This window comes from Theropithecus gelada, chromosome 1 (assembly GCF_003255815.1).
Source record: "Theropithecus gelada isolate Dixy chromosome 1, Tgel_1.0, whole genome shotgun sequence".
Classification (NCBI taxonomy): Eukaryota; Metazoa; Chordata; class Mammalia; order Primates; family Cercopithecidae; genus Theropithecus; species Theropithecus gelada.
The window spans coordinates 79,580,956-79,605,676 of NC_037668.1; the positions used below are offsets into that span (position 1 = coordinate 79,580,956).

The 24,721-nt window shown below is 40.2% G+C and overlaps 1 protein-coding gene and 1 non-coding gene across 15 annotated transcripts in view; one reads left to right on the top strand and one right to left on the bottom strand.

Annotated features, from left to right (window-relative positions):
* OSBPL9 (oxysterol binding protein like 9) overlaps nt 1-24,721 on the top strand; it is a 185,279-nt gene that overhangs the window by 106,142 nt on the left and 54,416 nt on the right. For 8 of the 14 annotated variants that reach the window (XM_025355157.1, XM_025355132.1, XM_025355140.1 and 5 more), the window contains one exon: nt 3,016-3,092. In XM_025355157.1, the coding sequence (XP_025210942.1) occupies nt 3,016-3,092 (77 nt within the window). Of the gene's footprint in view, nt 1-3,015; nt 3,093-18,877; nt 19,197-24,721 lie in introns of those variants that run through there. The other 6 variants (XM_025355241.1, XM_025355198.1, XM_025355209.1 and 3 more) reach the window with 3 other exon arrangements.
* Nucleotides 13,898-14,018, bottom strand: LOC112616203. The gene has a single exon (XR_003117591.1). It is a non-coding gene; the product is annotated as a small nucleolar RNA SNORA26 (small nucleolar RNA).

The window sequence follows — 24,721 nt, forward strand, 5'->3', positions numbered from 1 at the left end:
AGATGAAGGGGCAAAGCCTTTTTCAAGGGTGCATGGTCCAACATCCTCAGAGGCATGGGGCCAAATCTGGTCCTCTATTATGAGTTGAAGAAAGTCACCTAAGTGCATATGTCTCCTCCATAGAAATGGCAACCCAGAAAATCATGTAGAATACTTAACTATTACACATTATGAACATTCAAGAAATTCCAGTTGTCTTTGTCCTGGCCAGAGATTATATCTGTAGAGGGCTGAGGTAGGCTCTAGAAAAGGGGCTCATTGTGATCACATTCCCCATTGGCACCTGATTCCATGTATTGATTATTGGGGGTGGGAGAATCATGACTTCATTGTGAGCACACAGGCAAGGCAACTCCAGCTCCGACCTAGAGTCCAGATGCTTGTACGACCTGAGTTGTTTTTAAGTATTTATTTAAATAAAAGGAATTGTATCTCCCATTTGTACTTAAGCACTTGCTCTTCTTTTGCACAGTATTTGTAATTATGTTCTGTTAGGCGTGCTGCTGCAAAACAATGAAAACAGGACACTGAGAGCCAGAAAAAGCCCCACAAGATATTATTAAATATTATGATTGTATATAGAGAATATTTAGTTTTATCCACATACTTATAATTTCTGTTGCTCTTCATTCTGTGCAGCTCCTACCACCTTCCGTCAGGCATTGTTTATGCCTAGAAAAGAATACTTTTTAGAATTTTTTTTAATGAGCATCTGCTGATAGCAGATTCTGGTTTTGTGAATCTGAAAATGAGTTTATTTCATCTTAATTCTTAAAGGATATATTTCAGTGAATTATAAATTGACAGTTATTCTCTTTTAGCCATTAAATATCATACTGTATTGTCTCCTGGTTCTCATTGTTTCTTTTGAGAGCCTAGCTTAATTTAATTGTTTTTTTTTTTTTTTGAGACGGAGTCTTGCTCTGTCGCCCAGGCTGGAGTGCAGTGGCGCGATCTTGGCTCACTGCAAGCTCCGCCTCCCGGGTTCATGCCATTCTCCTGCCTCAGCCTCCCAAGTAGCTGGGACTACAGGCACCTGCCACTGCACCCGGCTAATTTTTTGTGTATTTTTAGTAGAAACGGGGTTTCACCGTGTTAGCCAGGACAGTCTCAATCTCCTGACCTTGCGATCCACCCGCCTCGGCCTCCCAAAGTGCTGGGATTACAGGCATGAGCCACCACTCCCGGCCTAATTGTTGTTTCTTTAAAAGTAACCTGGCCTTTTTTCTCCCTGACTGTTTTAAAGATATTTCCTATCTTTGGTTTGCAGTAATTTTTACTGAGATGTGCCCAACTTGTGGATTTCTTTGATTTTATCTTGCTTGGGATTCCTAGGACTTCTGAATGTCTTTAATCAGTTTTGGAAAATTCTCAGCCAGATAGTGCTTCTGTGCCATGCTCTCTTTTGTCTTCTTCTGGGGTTCCAATCACATGTGTGTTATATTTTCTCATACTCTGTGTTGCTTACCCTTTCTTCTGTATTTTCTATCTCTTTGACTTACTGTCTTTTGTTCTGATGGGTTTCTTCTAACTGCTCCCAGTTCTGTAATTGTCTCTTTAGTTGCACTTAATCTGCTGTTAAACTCATCTATTGAATTCTTAATTTTGATTATTTGTCACTTTTGGAATTTATATTTGATTTGATTATTTTATAAATCTAAGTGGAAAAAAACCCCTAAAAATAAAAAAGGAAAAAGTTACGTCATTTATACAATAATCTGGAGCTCCTGTTGATCTGTTTCTATTGTCTTTTGGTTCTCATTTATGTGTGATTTTTGTCTCCAAAAGTGTCTCCATTTATGTGTACTTGGTCATCTTTGCTTATGTGCTAGACATTGTATTTTAAAAATTATTTATGTAAATTTAATTAAGCAGCTAAGATGATGTTATCTTCCTACAGAAAAGATTTTCATTTGCTTTTGCTAGTAGATGCCTGGAGTCACTAACAATCAGGCGTCAAGATTTTTCTGGGTCACTTATATGACCAAGCAATTGTTTTAATTCTAGTTTATCACTACTCCCCCAGAGAAGCTGTTTGGGGTCCCAACTAGAACATGGACTGTTTACCAGAGCTCCCATTGTTGGTGGGCCCTGGCTTCCAACTTTTGGCCTGAAAAGGCTTGTGTGTTTTTTTTGTTTGTTTGTTTGTTTGTTTTGTTTGTTTTAATTTTTATTTATTTATTTATTTATTTAGAGACAGAGTCGCCCTCTGTTGCCCAGGCTGGAGTGCAGTGGCACGATCTCGGCTCACTGCAACCTCCATCTCCCCGGTTCAAGTGATTCTCCTGCCTCAGCCTCCTGAGTAACTAGGATTACAGGGACCCACCACCATGCCCGGCTAATTTTTGTATTTTTAGTAGAGATGGGGTTTCACCATGTTGGCCAGGCTGGTCTTGAACTCCTGACCTCAGGTGATCCGCCTGCCTCAGCCTCCCAAAATGCCAGGATTACAGGCATGAGCCACTGCACCCAGCCGGTTTTTTTGTTCTTAAATTAAAGAAGTTTTAGGTTCACAGCAAAATTGAACAGAAAGTAGAGTTCTCATATGCTGACTTCCCCCACACATTGACAAGCTTTTAAGTGCATTGTCCAGTGTGCAATTCCTCTCCTGGAATTTGCAATGCCTCCATGAGAAGTGTCCCTAAATACAAGGTTTATCTTCTAGATTCTTTGTCTTCTCCCAGATCTTGGCTTGATAATTCTTTATTACCTTGTTGGTTTGTGATGCCTTCAACCAGTTGTTTTTTAAAAATCAGTCTAGCTTTTCTAGTTGTTCTCAGTGGGAATGTTGGTCTGAACTATGTAGCCTGCAATTATTGAACACAGTTATTCCTTTTCTTATAAATTGTTGCAAGTAGATTGCATATCTGTAAAAGATAGCTGAACCAATTAAGGAAATGGTACAACTAAAAACCTTTTCTGTTAGCCATCATAGTTTTAAAATTATACTTTCAAATATGGAGATATATTATATAAATTAAACTTTTAATTTTAATGTATAATCTTTTATTCCAGCTCGTGATGCTGATGAGCGAGAGAAGTGGATCCATGCCTTAGAAGAAACGATTCTTCGACATACTCTTCAGCTTCAAGTAAGGATCTTTACATGGCTTCCAGATAGTTCATTACTTGTTGCTTTCTTTTTTTGTCTGTTTTCTGTTTGTTTGTTTGTTTTTTAATAACTGTGATGTGATGTAATAGGAACTTATAATTTCTGAGTTGTTTATTTTTCCTTTACAGTGTTATAATATATAGTAAAGTTATACTCATTTATTTTCTCCTGCTTTCTGCAGGGTAAAATACTGATTTTGTCTAGAAACAAGACAGTGCAAGACAATGCTGAAAGTGAAATTCTATGTTAAAATATGCCAGATTCATTTTAAAAATTTAATATCTGTAGTCAGTTATCGATACAACCAAATTACATAATTATGCATGATAATAGGTAAGTACTGAGAAGTTCACCTCATTTTCTTGTTAAAGGATTTGGCTGTTACCATATGTCAGTTAGTACTCTTTCATATGGTAGTGGAAGAAAACTGAACCCAAACTGATTCATGAAGAAGAAAGTAAATCTGGTTAGATGTGGTTTGAATTAGGTAATTCATGTCATGAGGACTCAGATCTCCCATCTCTATTTCTAGGTTCCACTTCTTTTGCATTGGCTTCATTTTCGGATAGGTTCTCCCTTGGTGGTGATAAGGTGGTCGTAGCAATGTTAGCCTCACATTTTTGGAACTGAGTCCCTAGGAGGCTATTCTTTCTAGACCTTAATAGGAGTAACACAATTATTGCTGATCACCTTAGCTTTGGCCATGTGTCGAATCCTGACCAGTCACAATTTCACAGTCATAGATTCTACCCTGGAGCTGCAAAGTTACTGGCCTCACTAGAAACACATTGCTGATAGGGTGGAAGGTGTGTTCATCCTACCCCACCCCACCCACACCAAAGTCAGAATAGGGAAAAACAGATTTTGGGTGACATGCAACTAATATCTGCCATACTACACTGAAGATACTTTTCTATGTTTATTCTCCAATGAAAGAGCTTATATTTGTGGCACATAGGGGATTTTGTTTTATTTTAATTTAGAAAATTTAATTGTAGAAAACATGTTTTATAACCCTTTCTGTCTACTTTGTTCTACATCAGGAATTGAGTTGTTTAGATAAGGTGGCATAGGGTATCTTAGGCTCTACAAAATAGTAAACCCCCCATCACTTGAAAGTGTTCAAGTAGAAGCTTAGAAAACATTGTTCAAGGATGTGGTTATTAAGGGACTTTAAGAAATGAATATGAAATTGAAGTAGGAAATCTTTAGCCACTCTACGAGTTATGCTTTTTAAAAGCAATTTGTAATTACTGTAGATTTCTTTTAAATTTAGGCAGTTTCATACATGACTATAGCATCATTTTAGCAAATTTGTGATCCTGTAAGAGGAGGGTAAGTGTTTTTTATTTGTTTGTTTTTTGTTTTCTTGAGACAGAGTCTCACTTTGTCCCCCAGAAAGTAAATCTAGTTAGATGTGGTTTGTCTCGGCTCACTGCAGCCTCCACCTCCTGGGTTCAAGCAATTCTCCTGCCTCAGCCACCACACCTGGCCTAAGAGGGGAGGATAAGTATTTTAATGATCATATTAGACTGAATGTGGCAGATGAGATTTCCCCTCATGGTTCGTTAGACTGACATTCAACATTCAACAAGAGCCACCTGCCCTTGGAGGCATTTCTGCCATTATACCCCTACGTAAACCTTCTAGAGTGCTATTACTTACTTGCTTTCCTTCAAATAAGTTTTTTCATTTTTGGCCTCCACATTCTTGTGTGTGATGTCTTTTCTCTGTGAAATGTCTTCTACCCTTTTCTTCAAAGCCTAGTTTAGAACTGACCTCTTCGATGAAGACTGGCCTCTGCCGACTGGCCTTTCCTTCCCCAGTCCCCCAAGTTCAAAATGATCTCTTTCCTTTGAATACTATAGTATTTGCACAATTCACTAACTCCTTATCATATTCTTCTTGTTTATCTGTTGTCAGCTGATGTTGACATCATAAGTTCAGGTTCCTAACTAGATCCAATATTGGAATTTTTCAGCTTTTGCTAAGAAGAGAGCTTGTATGTTTTTGGGAATAATGGGGAGAAAAAGATAATTTTGAGAAGTCTTAGACTTCTAATAGCTTTAATATTTAAAAGTACATGTAATACAAGAGGTTTTTTTCCCTAAACTTCATGCATAGAGAAGATAGGACATTTAGAAATATAGAATTAATGTTCATTTGACTGGCAAAAGATTATCTTCTCAGAGGTGGCGAAGTGTGGTAAAGAACTTTGCTCTAGAGCCAGAATGTCTGTGTTTGTATCCCAGAGCCCACCACTCATATTTAACCATTAACATTCAACTTACTGTCTCTGAGTTTCAGTGGCCTCATCTATAAAATGGGGATAATAAGAGTACCTACTTCATAGAGTTGTTTTAGTGATTAAATAAACTAACGTAAACTTGCTAGAACTTGATAGACTAACATTAGATGAGAACTGGTGGAAATAATGCCTGACGGTAGTAAGAACTTGGTAAATGTTACTAACACAACTACTGTTCCTACCATTCCCTCTGCCAGTGCCTGGTATTCAGTAGCACTCAGTAAATGTTAGTTAAATGAAGAAATAATTGAAGGAATGAATGAACAAACGGTTGATGTAGAGATTGCCTGTTTATTGAATATTGTGAGATGTATAACATACTGTCTGTTAGGAACTGTGGGATGGGCACTCACAGAGCTGTCTTCCAAAGGGGTATAGGAGAGGAGACGCAATGATCTCAGCAACCTACCTTTAAAACATATCCTAATATCTACTGCCATGTTAGGTTCTCTTCTTTTGCTTTTTAAAAAAAATGTTTTTCACAAAAGTCTTATGTGTATTCCCCCCGCCCACTTCAGTTTAAAGATAAGGAAGCTCCTACTACATAGTAGTGCTTCCCAGTCTAATTCTTGACCTCATGGTATTTATATGTCCTTTTTTTTTTTTTTTTTTTTTTTTTTTTGAGACAGGGTCTCATTCGTTGCAGTGGCACAATCACAGCTCACTGCAACCTCTGCCTCCCCTGCACAAGTGATCCTCCCACCTCAGCCTCCTGAGTAGCTGGGACTACAGGCATGCACCACCACGCCTGGCTAATTTTTGTATTTTTTTGTAGAGATGGGGTTTTGCCATGTTGGCCAGGCTGGTCTCGAACTCCTGGGCTCAAGCCATCTGCCCACCTTGGCCTCCGAGAGTGCTGAGATTATAGGCATAAGCCACCATGCCCAGCCATGTTTTCCTTTTTCATTGAACTTTATCTCTCCTTTAGCCATTAAACTCCACTGCATTGGTCTTGTCATTACTAAGAGCTAAACCACCTGTAAAATATTAAGTTAAAAAGTGTTTTCTTCGACAACAGTTTTCTTATCTTCATCTTCTTCTGTCACTTTACATCTGAACTTTTCTTCTCTCATTTTGGTCTGACCCCTACTTCTCCATTTTTCCTGGCCATTTAATACTTTCTTGTTTTGTCCATCCTATTTCCCAATGGAGACCTTCTGGTCTGCTGCTTTATCATTGCTTTTGTTAGAAGACATACAAATGGCAAGGGGGTATATGAAAAGGTGCCTAACATCATTGATCATCAGAGAAATGTAGACCAAAACTACAATGAGATATCATTTCATCCCAGTTAAAACGGTTTTTATTTTCCCCCCAAAGACAGGCAATAACAAAATGCTGGTGAGGATGTGGAGTAAAGGGAACCCTCATACTCTGTTGGTAGGAATGTAAATTAGTACAGCCACTGTGGAGAACAGTTTTGAAGGTTCCTCAAAAAACTAAAAATAGAGCTACCACATAATCCAGCAATCCCACTGCTAGGTATAGATCCAAAAGAAAGGCAGTCAATATATGGAAGAGATACCTGTACACCCAGGTTTATTGCAGCACTATTCACGATAGCCAAGATTTGGAAGCAACCTAGGTGTCCATCAACAGATGAATGGATAAATAAAACGTGGTACATAAACACAATGGAGTACTATTCAGCTGTGAAAAAGAATGAAATCCTGTCATTTGCAATCCTGTCTTGAATAGAACTGGAGGTCATTATGTTAAGTGAAGTAAGACAGGTACAAACTTCACATGTTCTCACTTATTTGTGGGAGCTAAAAATTAAAACAATCGAACTTCATGGAGCTAGAGAATAGAATTATGGTTACCAGAGACTGGAAGGGTAGTTGGGCATATAAGTGTGGGGGGAGTGGGGATGGTTAATGGGTACAAAAAAAATAGAACGAATAAGATCTACCTGATAACACAACAGGGTGACTATAGTTAACAATAATTATACATTTAAAAATAACTAGAAGAGTATAATTAGATTATAACACAAAAGATAAATGCTTGAGGTGATGGATATCTATCTACCCTGATGTGATTATTACTTATTTCATGCCTATATCAAAATATTTTATACTCCAAAAAATATATATCTGCTATGTACCCACAAAAATTTAAAAATATATATATTGTTTCTGCTATCACCTTTAGAATTTCTTGACTGGATAGTTCATCTGTATACCATTCTGGTCTTCATTCCCCAGGGCCCCTGTTGTCTGGTTTTTCTGCTTCTAGAACTGTTAGAGGTCACAAAAGCAAGATGGTTGTATCTATCACAATTTTTGTCTGACTTTAACTGGATATCTGTTACGATTTAATAGTCATCTTATTGACCTCTTGTTGGTTTCCAATTGAATCCTCACAGTGGACTTTTTTCATTGTATTCAGAAGCCTGTTCCCTTCTTCATAAATCAAGGCTTTCTTCTTCAACAGTTCGTAGTGACTTCACCTATACTTTATTTCTCTGCTTTGAATATTTCAAAGAAAAAATATTCTTGCTCTTTCCCAAGGTTAACACTACGTACATTCACTTGACCACATGATGTTTTCTTGGAGATTGTGACCTAATTCCATCACCCTTCAGCAGCCCCCACCATTTTCATGGATTCAGCTAAACCTTCTGTAAGATGACTCTTCCCCCCTCCCCCCCAATCTTTATATCTCTTTTGATATGTAGCTTTAGTCTTACTTTTTTTCCTTTTGGATTTTGCCAGTTAGATGTCTCCCTAGAATTCCATTTCAGCATGGCTAAGACTGAGCTTGTCTTCTCTTTCCTCCCCAAAGGAAATTGTGATTAGGGTAGACTGAAGATGACAGAAGGAAACTAAGATCTTCTTCGTCCTTTCAACTCCTATGGAAGCTGAGTTCCAGTAGTCATTCTAAATTTGTTGTGTGTCAGCTTATGGTATCTTTTCATGTCTTTACATTCCGCCAAAGAGGGAGTTCCTTGAAGGGGAGACCAGAGGGCGTGCTGTGCTTCTTAATCCCCTCTTTCTTAACCAGTAAGAGGCATTCAGTAGATATCTGATGATACTGATTAATAGAGGGGAACTTTTCAGGTTGTGTTTTTTTTTAACCCTAGTAAGCTTTAGTACAAACTAAATGCTGAGAGATTATCAAGTAAGGGATTGGTCACCACAAGAAGACTCAGGATGTTACATCCTATAGTTTTATAGTATCCTATATTGTACAAAATAAAATGAGTTATAGCAGCTTATCTGGATGTCATACAGGTATAAAAATCAGTTTTATAAACTTGGGTAAATTGGGGCCCATTTTAGAAAAACTCTTGCAGGCTGCGAATGCCAATATATAAGTAAAGTATTATATCATAATATTATTTAATGTGGGCAAACATAAAGCCAGGTATAAATTTCTTAGGTTTAAAATCTAATAGAACTATATATCCAAAAGAAAATTTCAAGTTAAACATAATACAAAGCAATACAATCTAAATTAACATTAATTTAATGTGATGAATGTTATTGCCTTGCTAAAAGTGGGTCACTACTCATAACGTGCAAATGGTACTCACTGTTAGGATGTAGATTCGTTTAAATTATGGCATACATACACTACCATGTGGAACATGGTGATGTGTTCTCTGTTCTAACTACTGGGAAGCCTTCCTTGGCATAGCACATGTCATGGGGTCACTTGGCTTTAACTTCACATAGATATACCATTTACTTGGTCAGTGTCACTTCTGTGACAAGTAGTATGTTGTGCCAATTTGATTATAAGTACAAATATGGGCAATGAAGTAACTTGGTTTCAAGGTTGTTACTAAGCTGAGTAACTGTGTGGCTATACTAATTTTTTACAGGCTATTAGAAATGAAAACACAGGAGATTGTTGTAGAGACTTTAGATTCAAGTTTGAAGATGCTTACGCAGATGTTTAATTGAGTTGTATAGACCTTTATGTTTCTTTTCTTTTCTTTCTTTTTTTTTTTTTTTGAGACAGAGTCTCACTCTGTCACCCAAGCTGGAGTGCAATGGTGCGATCTCGGCTCACTGCAACCTCCGCCTCCCGGGTTCGAGCAATTCTCCCGCCTCAGCCTCCCTAGTAGCTGGGATTATAGGTGTGCACCACCATGCCTGGCTAATTTTTTGTATTTTAGTAGAGACAGGGTTTCACCATGTTGTCAAGATGGTCTCAATCTCCTGACCTCATGATCCGCCCACCTCAACCTCCCAAAGTGCTGGGATTACAGGCGTGAGCCACCGCCCCGGCTGACCTTTATATTTCTTAACTTTATGCTATACGAGTTGATATTTCAAAAATTTAAATGGTTTCTATGATTATTCTTTGGGCTAAAAAACTGGGCGTTAATTGTCCTCATATGTATTGTTTTTGTAGCTACTTCATGTAGATTTTATTTTTGGTGGTTATCAAAGTGGAATTTTATTTATTTGTTTGTTTGTTTGTTTGTTTGTTTTGAGACAGAGTCTCATTCTGTTGCCCAGACTAGAGTACAGTGGTGCAATCTCAGCTCACTGCAGCCTCAACCTCCCAGGCTCAAGCAGTCCTCTTGCCTCAGCCTTCTAAGTAGCTGGGACTACAGGCATGCACCACCACACCCGGCTAGTTTTTTGTATTTTCAGTAGAGATGGGGTTTTACCCTATTGGCCAGGCTGGTCTTGAACTCCTGGCCTCAAGTGATCCACCTCCCTCAGCCTCCCAAAGTATTGGGATTACAGGCATGAGCTACCACACCTGGCCGAAATTGGAATTTCATTGGTACTACCTGTAATTTTATGTTTTTTTTTTAAATTTTTATTTATTTATTTATTTTTTGCCGTCACTAGCTTTTATCTAAAGCGCCTAGAGAGAAAGGCCATGATACCTTGTATACAAGGGTATAAGAGTATACAAGGGAACAGGGAGGGCTGAAGGGAACAGGGTGGGCTGGAATAAGCCTCATTAGAAATACTATTGAGTCTGTGGGTAAAACATTATTATACGAAAAGGAGATGTGGTTTTAGGGTGGTGCAATTATTTTTGCACCAGCCTAATAGAATTACAAGTCATTATCAATGGAGACATTGTGAAACCTTTTTTTTTTTCCAAAAGAACTATCAAGTATGATAATTACATGTCTGCCCAACTTTCGTTATAGACTAACATAACTTAATTGTATTTAAGGTACAATTTAGGAGAGTTGCTGAAAAATTAATCTTTAGTATTGAGATGCCTTGATTCTACCCTCAGTAGCTATAATGGCTTTTGTGTCTGAGTAGACTAATAAAAATCTTTTGAGCATTTTTCTTGACTGTTAAACTACTTCACTGAAGATTAGCTTTTTGAGCATCCATTTTAATTTCACAGTATGTAAGGATCTGTTTATCACAACTGTATTGTTTTTCCCTGGCCTCGTTAGATAATATTTTCATATCATGTAGAAAAATGGGTATATTTTTTCTCCCTTGAAGTCCTCTATTTCCCAAAGGAAGTGGTTGCAATATAGATGTGTCACCTCTTCCACAGCAGATGTGTCACCTCTTCCACAGGTAAAGTAAAATGGAGAAGTAGCCAGTAAAATAGTACATGCTCAATGTGGAACATTTAGAGCATACAGGAAAGTTATTTATTTGGTAAATATTTTTTAAGCACTTACTGTGTTTCATGCATTATACTAGTTGTAGAGGATATAGTTGAATACAACTACATGTAGCCCTTGACTTTATGGAACTAGTCTAGTATAAAGATTTAAGATTGCCTGGCATGGTGACTCACGCCAGTAATCCCAGCACTTTGGGAGGCCAAGGCAGGATTGCTTGAGGCCAGAAGTTTAAGATCAGCTTGGTCAACATAATGAGACCCCATCTCTCAGAAAGAAAGAAAGGAAAGAAAGAAAGGAAGGAAGAAAGGAAGGAAAGGAAGGGAGGGAGGGAGGGAGGGAAAGAAAGGAAAGAAAGGAAGGATGGATTTAGTTAGACAATACAAAGCAGTTTCACTCATCTTGTGGCAAGGAGTTATGTATTTCTAATCAAATTTGGCAGCTCAAGCATTTTCAATAAAATCTACATGTTTTTTTCAGAATAAAGTGACCAACGCAGAATGTTACTTGTAAAAATCAGAGCAATAGTTGCTACCTAAAATAATTTTGAAAATTAAGTGGTACTGAAAGGCTCATATAGCAAAAATATGGCCTCCTGTCATTGTACTTTCCTGCTCCCGAGACTCGCCATTTTCAACATTTTTTTAGTAGTTTATTTTGCCATTTCATAGCATAGTACCTGACATTTTATTCAACAGACATTTATTAAGTACCTAATACATGCCATTCCTTGTTTGAAGGGATGCTAAGCATACAGTGGTGAGCAAGGCATTGTGGGGGTGTATAGAGGGTTTTCATTCCTAACCTGGAACCAAATGTTTCTTTCTGTTGGATAACGTATTAAAAATTGCAAACAGTTTACAAACTTTTGGAACAATGGTGGCCTTGATCATAAAGTAGGAACTGCTTCTACCGTATGTATGCTAGGTGGTGTATTTGTGACATCTGGCTAATGTTTCTACATGGAAATTGGCTGACTTTAGTTTTGAGACTTCTGGGAACCAGTCAGGCAAAATAGTGAAACTGTATATCCTGTTTCCAAGAGTTGTCTTTCAAGGTTATCTGCTTCATTCATTTGGTCTGACTTGCTAGGCAAATGCCTAGGGTAAATATGATTTGATTAACTAACAACAACAGCAACAACAGTTTTATTCTTTTAGAGCAGTTTTAGGTTCACAGCAAAATTGAGCAGAATGTACAGAGATTTTCCCTATACCCTCCCCTACTATCAACATCCCCCACCAGAGTGGTTTGTTACAATTAATGAACCTACATTAACACATCATTATCACTCAAGGTCCATAGTTTACATTAGAGTCCACTCTTGGTGTTGTGTATGGGTTTGGACGATTTTACAATGACATTTATCCACCATTATAGTGCCATACATAGTAATTTTGCTATCCTAGAAATCCACTGTGCTCCCCCTGTTCCTCCTTCCCTCCTGCCTCATCCCTGACAACCACTGAACTTTTTAATGTCTCCATAGTTTTGCCTTTTCCAGAATGTCATATCATTGGAATCACACAGTATGCAGCCTTTTCAAATGGGCTTCTTTCCCGTAGTAATAGGCATTTAAATTTCTTCCTCATCTTTTCATGACTTGATGGCTCATTTCTTTCCCTCCCTCCCTCCTTTCTTCCTTCCCTTCCTTCCTTCCTCTTCTTTCCTCTTTCTTCTTTCTTCCTTTTTTAAGAGACAAGGTATCTCACTCTATTGCCCAGGCTGGAGTGCAGTGGCACAATCATAGCTCATTGCAGCCTCAAACTCCTGGGCTCAAGTGATCCTCCTGCCTTAGCCTCTTGCGTCGCTGGGATCACAGGCTCCAGATATTTTAGTGCTGAATAATATTTCATTATCTGGATGTACCACCTATCCATTCACCTACTGAAGAATATCTTGGTGGCTTCTAAATTTTGGCAACTATGAGTGAAGTTGCTATAAACATTGTATACAAGTTTTTATGTGGATGTATGTTGTCAACTCCCTTGGGCAAATAGCAAGGAGTGCCATTGTTGGATCATGTGGTAAACATGTCTTTAGTTTTGTACAGAATTTTAGGTTGGTATTTTTTTCTCTGTCAGTCCTTTATTTTATTTGGAGACAGCCTTGCTGTGTCACTCAGGCTGGAGTACAGTGGCGCCAGCCATCTGGGCTCACTGAAACCTCCGCCTCCCAGGTTCGAGCGATTGTTCCTCGGCCTCCTGAGTAGCTGGTATTACAGGAGTGCGCCACCACACCTGCTAATTTTTGTATTTTTAGTAGAGACAGGGTTTTGCCATGTTGCCCAGGCTGGTCTCAAACTCCTGACCTCAAGTGGTTCACCCACCTCAACCTCCCCAAATCCTGGGATTACAGGCCTGAGCTACCGTGCCTGGCCTCTCAGTACTTTAAATAATCATTTCATTCCACTTTTCTTTCTTTTTTTCTTTTCTTTTTCAGATGGAGTCTCACTCTGTCACCCGGACTGGAGTGCAGTGGCGCAATCTCAGCTCACTGCAACCTCCGCCTCCTGGGTTCAAGCGATTCTCCTGCCTCAGCCTCCCAAATAGCTGAGATTACAGGTGCCCGCCACCATGCCCAGCTAATTTTTTGTATTTGTAGTAGAGACAGGGTTCCACCATGTTGGCCAGGCTGGTCTCGAACTCCTGACCTTGTGATTCACCTACCTCAGCCTCCCAAATTGCTGGGATTACAGGCATGAGCTACCATGCCGGGCCCACTCTTCTTGCTTACATAATTTCTGAGGAGATGTCAGATGTAATTTTTATTTTTGTTTCTCTATAGGCAAGTTGAGTTGTTTTCCCCCTCTAGCTTCTCTCAGGATTTTTTTCTTTATCTTTGATTTTCAGTAGTTTGAAAATTATTTGCCTAGGTGTCGGAGTTTTTGTTTGTTTGTTTTTGTTTTCTCAGGTGTGACTCCAGAAAGGATCTAAAGAGGAGCTTTACAATCTCTTCTCTGGGGTTTGTGGAGACTTCCTTAACCCTTCTGTGTTACCCCTTAAAGCACTGCGTCAACCTTGAAAGGGCACAGGAAAGGGTGTCTATGCCATTTTTATGCCATTTATCCTGCTTGGTGTTTTCTGAGCTTTCTTCATCTGTGGTTTGATGTCTCACATTAATTTGTAGAAATTCTGTCATTGTTTCAAATTTTTCTTCACTTCTTTTCTGTTTCTTCTTCTGGTGTTCCCATTATGCTTTTGTAGTTCTCCTACAGTTATTGGATATTTTGTTCCAGGCTTTTTTTCCCTTTGCTTCTCAGTTTTGTAGGTGTCTGTTGAGATACTCTCAAGCACAGATATTCTTTCCTCAGCTTTGTCTAGTTTACTAATAAGCCCATTAAAGGCATTCTTCATTTCCGTTACAGTCTTTTTGATCAGTAGCATTTTTTTTCATTCTTTCTTAAAATTTCTGTCTTTCTGCTTACATTGCCCATCTGTTCTTGCATAGTTTCTACTTTGTCCATTAGAGTTCTTAGGATATTTATCATAACTATTTCAAATTTCTGGTTTAACAATTCCAACATCCCTGCAACATCCAAGTCTAGTTTCGATGCTTGCTCTGTCTCTTCCAGCTCCGTTTTTTCCTATTTCATATGTCTTATAATTTTTTCTTGATAGCCAGACATGATGCATTAGGTAACAGGAACTTTTGTGAGTGGACCTTTAGTAATGTGGTGGTAAGGTGTGCATAGAGGGGAAACATTTTCAGTCTGTTAGTGAACTTTTGTCAGCTTCACATGTGCTTCTCAAGTTCATCCTGTAAGTGGGACAGTAGGGCTAGAGAGGACTGAAGTTGGGCATACATAGTAAATACCTTCTCCTACAAAGAAGCCTAGAGGGGACACATTAGGGGATTTTTTTCCCCCAGTATTCACTGTGATGACCCTTATTGAGCTCCTGGAGGTAAAACTCACAAAACTGTGGTTCTCCTCCCTGCCCATATTACTACGTGTCCCTGGAGTTTATAGCTTTCAGACTTGTCTGCACTGAGCTTCCACCAGTTTGTCAAATACAGATCAGGTTTCCCTACCACCCGTGCAGTTGAAAACCCACATACAACTTTTTACTCCCCCAGAGCTTAACTACTCACAGCCTGCTATTGACTGGAAGCCTTGCCAATAACATAAACAGTTGATTAACACATATTTTATACGTTTTCTGTATTGTATATTATATTCTTACAATAAAGTAAGAGAAAGATGTTATTAAGAAAATCATAAGGAAGATAAAACATATTTACTGTTCATCAAGTGGTTCCCGTGGGTGCTGGTTCCCATGGAGATTGCCCCTTGTGAGTTTTTACTCAGGGAAGTTGTGATTCTCTAAATTTGCCTGTTGGTCTCCTAATTTGGGAGGTATCAGTTTTCCCTGTGACCTCACTTCTCTTACTGATTTAAGAGGAGTTGTTGGTTTTTCAGTTTGTTCAGTGTTTTACATGTTGTTAGAACACAGTGGTACTTCCAAGCTTCTTAACATGCCATATCAGAAATCTGAAGTCTCACCTGATTTGGCTTTTTATATTTTTTCTTCTTTTTTTCTTACATTGCTACCAAAAGCAGTTTTCATCTATGTCTGGGATTACATTAGAGCAGAATGTGATTTCTAGGTAAACATTATTGGGCTCCCTAGCAGAAATAATATTTTTGAAAGTAGTATATGAATTCTGTATAATTAAAATTTTCTTTTCATCTTAATAGGTATAGGTAATAGGCATGGCCTATATTTTTGCTCAACAGACTAAAATAGTAATTTAATCACCTAATAGCCTTAGTTATATAGTTGAAAGATGAGTTGAAAATCTGATTCATGGGTTGGAAATCACCTGTCACATATGAGTTTTAGGCATTGGTCACTTTGTTTTGAAACAGCTTTGGGGTTTTTTCCTTTTTCAACTCATAATAGGCTTTAACAGCTTTTAGTTTGTTTCTGGTTTTTAACAACATGAGTTGTCAAATTTGATTATAGCTTCTTGGTACAAGATGGATAAATTTGCTTTGTGTTGTGTAATTTTTATTTTAAATGCTACATCTTTTATGAACACTAACTTTATACTAAGATTAGGAAAATGAGAACTGCATGTCTGCAACAAATAGCTATCTGTAGTATTAAATTGTGAAAATGTAGACTTTGGATTGGAGCTGGGATCTCTTAATATGTAACTGTAACATAGAGAAAATAAGTATTTTGTCCCTTGTAGGGTCAAACAGTACAGTACACAGGCAGAATTAGAGATGTAGGGCTTTTTTTTCTTTTCTTTTTTTTCCCCTGGCTTAGAGAACCGTTTGATCAGCTAATACAGAATTAAGTCCCTAGGACTGCCCAGGCACAACATTAACTGCTAGAAAAGCAGCTATTAAAGGAAAATTTAAAAGAGTATTAGTGAAGGTTAAATACTGACCATGGACATCTGGCAAAATTGATGTTTTTTTTTTTCCCCCTCCACCATTGTTTATAGTTTATTGTTATTTATCAGAGAATTAATGTCTATTTTCAGAATCTGTTACCATAAGAAATCCATTTGAGGACTTAGTATATGCCAGGAGTTCTACTAAATAATGATGATATAGTGCTGAACAGAATTAGATAGGATCCTCACTCCGTTAAGCTTACAGTCTAGTGGTATAGATCAACATTAAAGAATAACACAAATAGAAAGCAGAGCAGTGGTTCATGGGATTGACATGAGAAGCATGAGGCAAGCTCCCAGGTGATGGAAAATACTTTATTTCTTAATTGTGGTGGTTACAAGTGTGCATATGTTTATGAAAACATATTGTACATTTAAAATGGATACATTTTATCACATGTAAATTATGACTCAATAAAGTTAATTAAAAAGAATAACTCAGGTAAGGTGGTGTGTGCGCTTGTAGTCCAGCTATTCCTGAGGCAGGAAGATCACTTGAGCCCAGGAGTTTGAGTTCAGCATGGGCAACATAAGACCTGTGAGACCTTGTCTCTAAAAAAATTTAAATAAATAACTAAGATAAATGTAAAATTACAGCTGTAGTAAGTTCCACAAAGGAGAGTTACATGGGCTATGACGATGTATGATAGCCAGGACTGACATTGGCAGGGAGGAAATGATGATGAGCAGAAGTAAATAAGTGAAGTGTGGGGATTGATGTCAAGGGGACAGTATAAAAGAAGTAACAGCATGTGACAAGTCCCTAAAATTGGAAAGTTCTTGGCAAATTAAAGGAGTTTGAAAAAGGCCATTGTGTGCAAAGCAGAAAATAGGTACTACAGGGTAAAAGATGGAGCTAAGAGGTAGGTAAGGCTAAACCTTGTCAGCCATTGTTAAATATTGAATTGTATCCTAAGCACAACTCAGTGGAAAGCAGTTAAAGTTCTTTCATTGGGGGAGGCAATGAAGGGGTAATAAAATTGGTTATAGAAATACTGCTCTGGCCATAGTGTTGAGAATGAATTGGAGTAGCCAGAATAGATTCAAGAAGACTTTAGTAAGATTATTCCAACAGGCCAGGATAGGGTGGTGGCAATGGAGAGAGATGGACAGAATGGAGTGTATTTAAGAGGTAAAAATGACAGAACTTAGTGATGCACTGAATGTGGAATGGGGGAGGTGTCTAGGAGGGCTGCTAGGTTTATGGTTTGCATATTAGGGTGGATGATAGTGGTTTCATTTACTGAGACAGGGAGCCCTGGCAGAGGACCCAGCTTTTAGAGTGGGTAGGGGGAAGGGGAGAGTGCCTCTGGTATTGGGCATTTTGAAGTGATTTACATAAAACAAACTGAAGGTATCTTTAACACTGAGTCCAGCAGGTTAGCATATTTATTCAGCAAGCATTGCGCCTTTTTTTTGTTTGTTTTTGGGGTCTTCAACTCCTGGCCTCGGATCCCCCCGCCTTCCCCCACCCCTCCCAGCCTCCGCCTCCCAAAGGGCTGGGATTACAGGAGTGAGCCACGGCGCCTGGCCAGCATCGCTGTTTGTGCCGTGTGCCCTGTGCTAGGTCTTGCAGTGGGTACCAGTAGAGCCATAAAAGTACAAAAGATAATTGGACGTTTAGTAGGTATAAGAAAAACCAGCAAGAGCGGAAAAGGAGCTGGTCCTCCAGATCAATAAGTTAATCACTTATGTCTGTGAGTCCCTGCATTTTGGGGGATTCTCTGTGGAGGTCCTCTAAGTCCAAACTTTTGATATAATTTGCAGTTTGCGCCATTTGGATTCCTGAAGCATCTTTACAAGCCACCTACATTCCTTATGGAGCTGTGGCACAACAGAAAGCCCACGATGTCTCACCGGATTAATAAAAACACAGGCGCTCACACTTTTGTTTACTGATACAGTATCTCCTCCCCCCGCTCACTCCCTCAACACCCACGCGACACAACTTTCCGGAAGTAAGCAAAATCCGTTATCAAAATGAAACTCCGGGGCCCAGGCTCCACAGCTGCCATAAACTAGATGGCACGTTACAAGCCGGTGGGTGTAGGTGAGGCACGCTGGCGCCCGCGAGCCCTTCTCCAGTCGCCACCCAGTGGGAATCCGCAGGGCTGGAGCCCCGAAGCTAAGCTGAGCTTCCCAGAGCGCAACCTCCCTTTCCCCCAGCAGCGCCGGCGCCGCATAAGCCGCGTGTCCCCAGGCGCACTCCCCCAAGGTGAGCCCCCGCCCCCCGCGGAGGCGGCTGGGTCTCGGGTCTGGGCGGGGCCCTCCGTACGCCCTCTCGCCGTTGCGCACCCCTCCTGCGAGCTGCCGGCGCCGTCGGCCTCTCCACCCAAAACTGGCCCAACCGCCAATCGTCGGCCTCTCACCTCCTACAGCAGGTGACCCATGGCCAATCGCCAGGGGTCTCTTTGCCAGGAGCCGCCAAGGCCAGCCAATCGGGGCGGCCTCTCCGCGGGGGAGGGGACCGGGAAGGGGTGGGGGGGGTGAAGGGGGTGTCCCGGGGGACGTGCTGAACCTCAGTCAGGACCGCCTGCGCCGCAGTCCGGGAATCCGGCCGAGGGGGGCAAGAAAAAGGGGTGCCCGGGAGCAGTCCCCGGCTCCCTCCCCTGGAGGCACAGAGGGCGGGGGCCTTGGCGAATGGCTTTCTTGCTGGCCACTTGCGGAGTGAGTAGACCCCGAGGGTCTGGGAGAGGGGCCGGCCCCTACCCCTGAGTCCCCGGGGTCCCGGCCGCCTGCCCCGGGCCAGGCCGGGGCGCGAAGGTCGTGCTCACCCAGCCTCCTCCCCGCTGCCCCCTGGGGTGAGTAGGACGACGTGGCTGCCCGGGCCCCTCTTCCTGGGGAGCTCTCCTCACTTCCTCAGCTTAGATGGAGTGGAGGCTGAGGCCAGGGCCTCCACTTCCACCAAGAGAGCATTCGCCCCCAAATCAGACTTTGGAGGAGGTCTCTTTTTTTCTATTCATTTTTGTGGAACTCTGTTTTCCTTTTGAAAGCTGTCTCAGAATATGTTTTTAAGCAGAAAAGTTAAGCTTTCTCTTATGTGAAAGCTTAATTTTGACCAGTTGCCCGTTAATAGAATCTCCAGTTGCAGGCCAAGTGTTTTTTTGGTGGTGGTTTATTTTTGGCACTGTGTTCGTGCCTGGCCCTGTATTTTTTGTGTATAAAGTAATTACGGATACTATTGTTTTTGAGTATGTGTGTCGGGAAGGAGATGATTTTATGCTTTTTGGGTAGCTTGTGCAAAAATGCTGAAAACTTTCGTTTAGTTTTATGGGGTTCTCAGCCCAGCCGAGTTATGGAAAGTTTAGTGTAATTAATGGACTAGGAAGCATAGTTGAATAATGCACTTTTTGCTGACCATTCATACAGTATTATAAGTATTTGTTATGAAAGGTTGAGAGATGTATTGAACAAGAAAACTAGCTTTTGCTAATTTGAAGTAATACTTTGTTTTGCTTTTTGATTAATCTGTTTACTTTTAGCTGTATTAAGGAAGATAAAATCAAGTAATTCCTAGTTTCTCAATGGAGAAGCTGGAAGCATCTTAGAATAGTAGTTGCAGGTTTAAGAAGTTTTCACAGTGAACGTTAAAACTGGAAATTCTCACGCAGTTATGTATGAATAATCTATCTTGAACACTGCCTGTATTGAACTAAGCAGGTGATGAAGCCCTTTAATGAATACTGTTAGCATCTGTCATTTATTTTTACTTTAAATGTTGTATTGTTTTACTTTTTTTTTTTTTTTTTTAATGTGCAGCCCGACAAGAGACAACCTAAATAAAAATACCGTATTACCTTTCCTAGTTCAGGGAAGGTATATGATTAAAAATCAGATTTGGGCCAGGTGTCGTGGCTCAGACCTGCAATCCCAGCACTTTCGGAGGCTGAGGCAGGAGAATTGCTTGAGCCCAGGAGCTGGAGACCAGCCTGGGCAACAAAGCCAGAACCCTCCCCCCGCCCCTGCCCCAATAAAAATTTTAAAATGAGTTGAGCATGGTGGTGTGCACCTGTGGTCCCAGCTGCTTGGGAAGCTGAGGTGGGAGGATCCCTTGAGCTCAGGAGTTTGAGGTTGCGGTGAGCTATGATGGCACCGCTGCTCTCTAGCCTGGATGACAGAGAGCTACAGTCTGTCTCAAAAAAAAAAAAAAAAAATGGCGGGCGCAGTGGCTCATGCCTGCCTGTAATCCCAGCACTTTGGGAGGCCGAGGCGGGCGGATCACTTAAGGTCAGGGGTTCGAGACCAGCCTGGCCAAACATGGTGAAACCCCGTCTCTACTAAAAACACAAAAATTAGCCGGGCGTGGTGGCGGGCGCCTGTAGCCCCAGCTACTCAGGAGGCTCAGGCAAGAGAATCGCTTAAACCCGGGAGGTGGAGCTTGCAGTGAGCCGAGATCGCACCACTGCACTCTATCCTAGCAACAGCAAAACTCTGTCTCCAAAAAAAAAAAAAAAAAAAAACCTCTTAAAGAAAAAAACAGATTTGTAGTCTGATTTGAGAGCTTAAATGAGAAACAAGAAAGATAACAGACAAGTTGCATCTGTTTCCAAAGTGTCCTGAGTTTGGCTTTGACAGAGATGAAGTTGTATTTGGAAGTGCCCTTCAGTAAATACGAGGCTGCAAAGGCTGTCTACTGGTCACGTTCATTTTGGTATTTCTGAAGTTCTATGATGCTTTTAATGTGACATTTTCCAAATGTTTTTTAATGTGAAAAGATTATTATATTTTGTACGCTCAGCCATCCCCACTTCAATCTCTGTTGATATTAAGATTAGCAGGGAATTTAACTGTAAGTTTGGTTCAGCCAGGAAAGAGCATTATTTTGATAGCACTGTGTTCTGCTGGTTGGAAAGTCAGGCACTCGCATGGTTTGCACGCTACTGATTAAGAAAGGGGACGATGACAAGAAAATCTGATAATCAGGCTTTTGTTCAGAGAAGCAAACTCTAGGATGTCCCCTGGGATATGTTGAGTTCTATCTATAACTAAACTTTATACTGTAGAGTGATAACAGATATTTATGATGATTCTTATATAGAAAAAAGACTTTATGATTACTGTAGTATATTTAGAAAATTATATTTAGGAAGCTTTTCAGTAAAGGTTTAAACAAAGATTGTTATGCTTGAAAGAATAGTTCTTATACTGACAATGTAATTAAGCCAAGTATTCCTCCTTGAGTATTTTAATGAAGTTCTACCACACACGGGCATTTAAAGCTGCTTTCCATCTTCCTTATTTTCCATCTCCAGTCACCAGGTCCTGTTATGTTTGCCTTAGTAATATATTTCAGATTCGGCACTTTTTTCTAGATGATAATGCTTTAATTCAGGCCTTCATGGTCTCTCACCTAGACTTTTGCAAGGCTTTCTGACTAGTCTGTCATTGGACTCCCCTCACCCATCCTTTTTATCCAAAAACAAATTCGGAGTAGGTCGCTGCTCTTACGGTTAAGAATGTGTTTTGGCTCCTCCTTGCCAGAGTCCAGCTGCCCAGCATGTTCTGGAGGCCTTCTTCATATTCTGGTCCTGATTTATCTCTGAGTCCGAACTCAGCTCCAGGTGCTTTACCCACGATATTCGCTGTGAACTGTTTCTCATTGAGAACATGCTATGGCCTCTCAGAGTTACTTGTCTTTTCACAGCCTTTCCCTCTTGCTTAGATTACCCCACTGTATCTCAAGTGATAAGCCTCCAATTCTTCCTTAGCATACAGCTTCTGTGTTAACCTTTTCTATGATGCCTTCCTTCAGGCAGCGTGAGTTGTTACTCTTGTGTGTGCTACTACAGTACTTTGCTCATATCTCCATATTACAGCCTTCACTGAGTTGTATTGTAAATTTTTTAACATACCTAATTCTTGCTTTAGACCCTGATTTCCTAGAGATCTGGGATTCTTACTCATCTTTGTATCCCCAAGGCCTTTGTCCCTAGTTTAGTGCATAGCACATAGTAGGTGTTCAATAAGTGCTTAAGAGATCAACATATGTGACATAATAATAGCCTAAGTGTGTAAACCTTTGACTCAGTTTTACTGGAGTTAGGTTTTTCCCTGTGAGTTAAAAATGTTTCCTAGGTCACCGAGCTCCCTGGTTGCTACCAGACATGAGAAATGGGGGATTTGAAAAATGTTTAGAAACAGTGTTAAAAATGGTGGGCAGAGCCGGGCACGGTGGCTCACGCTGTAATCCTAGCACTTTTGGGAGGCCCAGGCTGGCGGATCACCTGAGGTCAGGAGTTGGAGAGCAGCCTGGCCAACATGATAAAACCTCATCTCTACTAAACATACAAAAATTAGCTGGGCGTGGTGGTGGGCGTCTGTAAGCCCAGCCACTTGGGAGGCTGAGGCAGGAGAATTGCTTGAACCCGGGAGGAGGAGGTTGCAGTGAGCTGAGGTCACACCATTGCATCCTAGCCTGGATGACACAGTAAGACTCTGTCTCAAAAAAAAAAAAAAGAGATGGGCAGATTCCCAGGACTCGCAACCTTCTCCCCAATCTATAGGACCTCTAACATGATTAAAATAATACTAATAGTAGTATGAGTACTAATTGGTTCTGGGGTACTGTTAGTATCATAGGAAAAAGCATGTAGGCTAGCTAGAATGTCAGGGAAACTGCTATAAAGGTGAAATTTGAGCTCATTCCAGATGATTAGGTAATGCTTAATTATATTTGCTGTCAATATTATCTCTATTTTCCTTAAAGACATCCTTTGAAGATGATGATAGTGCCTGGCCATAATAGACATTCAATAAATACATGTGTCTTTAATGAATGGTTTGGTTACTCTGTATGTGTGTGTGTACATGTGCGCGTGCAGGAGAGAGAGAAGAGAACTGTAGTTCCTCCCATATTGGAGTTCATTTATTTCTGGAGACACCTTTAGGAACTTGGCTTCTTTACTGTATTGACTGAACAACTTGTTTTTGCCAAAATATGCCACTTCAACTGAGTTATTCTGCTTACTCCATTGTTTCTTTGCGTTCTCTGCATTCCAGAGCGTGTTTTAAAATCGGTTGTGTTAGTCTTTCTCACTCAGTTTCAAGGTTACACTAAATGACAGTTTGCTTGAGTTTTGACATATTTTGTCATACCATGGAGGACTTGGCTGCAGTTGGAGCCTATAAATTCTTACTGTGTTTATTTAAATGAAATTAATTTTTATTAAGGTGAATACATAGGCCCCAATAACCAATATGGTTAGGAATTTATCCTCCCGGTGAAACTGGTTGTTTACCTGGAAGTATTGGCATCACAGAATCCTAGAGCTGGAGAGAATTTTCAAGTTCTAATTCCATTTCTACCTTATTATTATTATTATTATTATTATTGAGAAATCAGTCTCAGAGAAACCAAACGACTTGCCCACAGTCACATAACTAGAGAGTAGAATGACTAGGACCACAGCCTAGATGACTCTTGCTCTTTTTTCTCCAGAGAGAATCAGGGTGCTGCTCTGGCAGTCTCCATCCCTTGGTCACCTTGCCCCTCAAACCTTAGTACTTATTCCCATTTTTAGCCACTAATTTTGGCTTCCTTGAGATTCAGCATTCAGATCCAAAAAACATCATACATTCTTCTGTAAGAGAATATTGTTCCTCAGGTGGCCTCTTTGTGCTTCCCAGCTCCTCAGTCTGGGAGTATGCCTTTTCTGGTTATTCTCCATTTTCTTGCAGATTTATTCTCTGCCCTTCTCTTCTGTGCTCTGGGAAGCTGACTTTTACAGCTTGCAGCATCTGGGATCCTTTATCCCTTGGCTTCTAGTTGGGGTTTAGCAAATGGGAAGCAGTGACAGAAAATGGAAGGGAAAAAAAGGTCTCTGGAGTATTTATTCCTTCTGCTCCTTCTGTGCTTTGAGGCAGTTCTGGCAGTGACTGTCTTACAGCCATCCATGTCCACTGAGTAGCTCCTCCTCTGGCCAATGGGAACCTTGTTTCCTTGTTCCTTCAGGCTATTTGCAGCTCCTAATTCCTGAGTACCTTAGCATCTCTTGTTAGTTTTCTTAGCCCTACTCTCACTTCTATAGGTACTATAGTCATTTGATTAAAGAAAAGTTCAAACATTGTATCTGATTATGCTGTTTCCTACCAGGGCCCACTGCTGTAATACTTTACCCATCCCATTTCTGTCCAAATCCTACACTGTCAATTGCATCCTCTGTGAAAGCTCTCTCATCCTTATAACTTTCTCCTTTGAATTTCTTAATGCCTTTCTGATAACATTTTACCATGCTTGAATCAATTATTTGTAGACAGATATATATTCCCTCTAATAGAATGAAACTCTTTTAGATCTGTATCTGCTTCATCTTGGCATCCCCAAAGC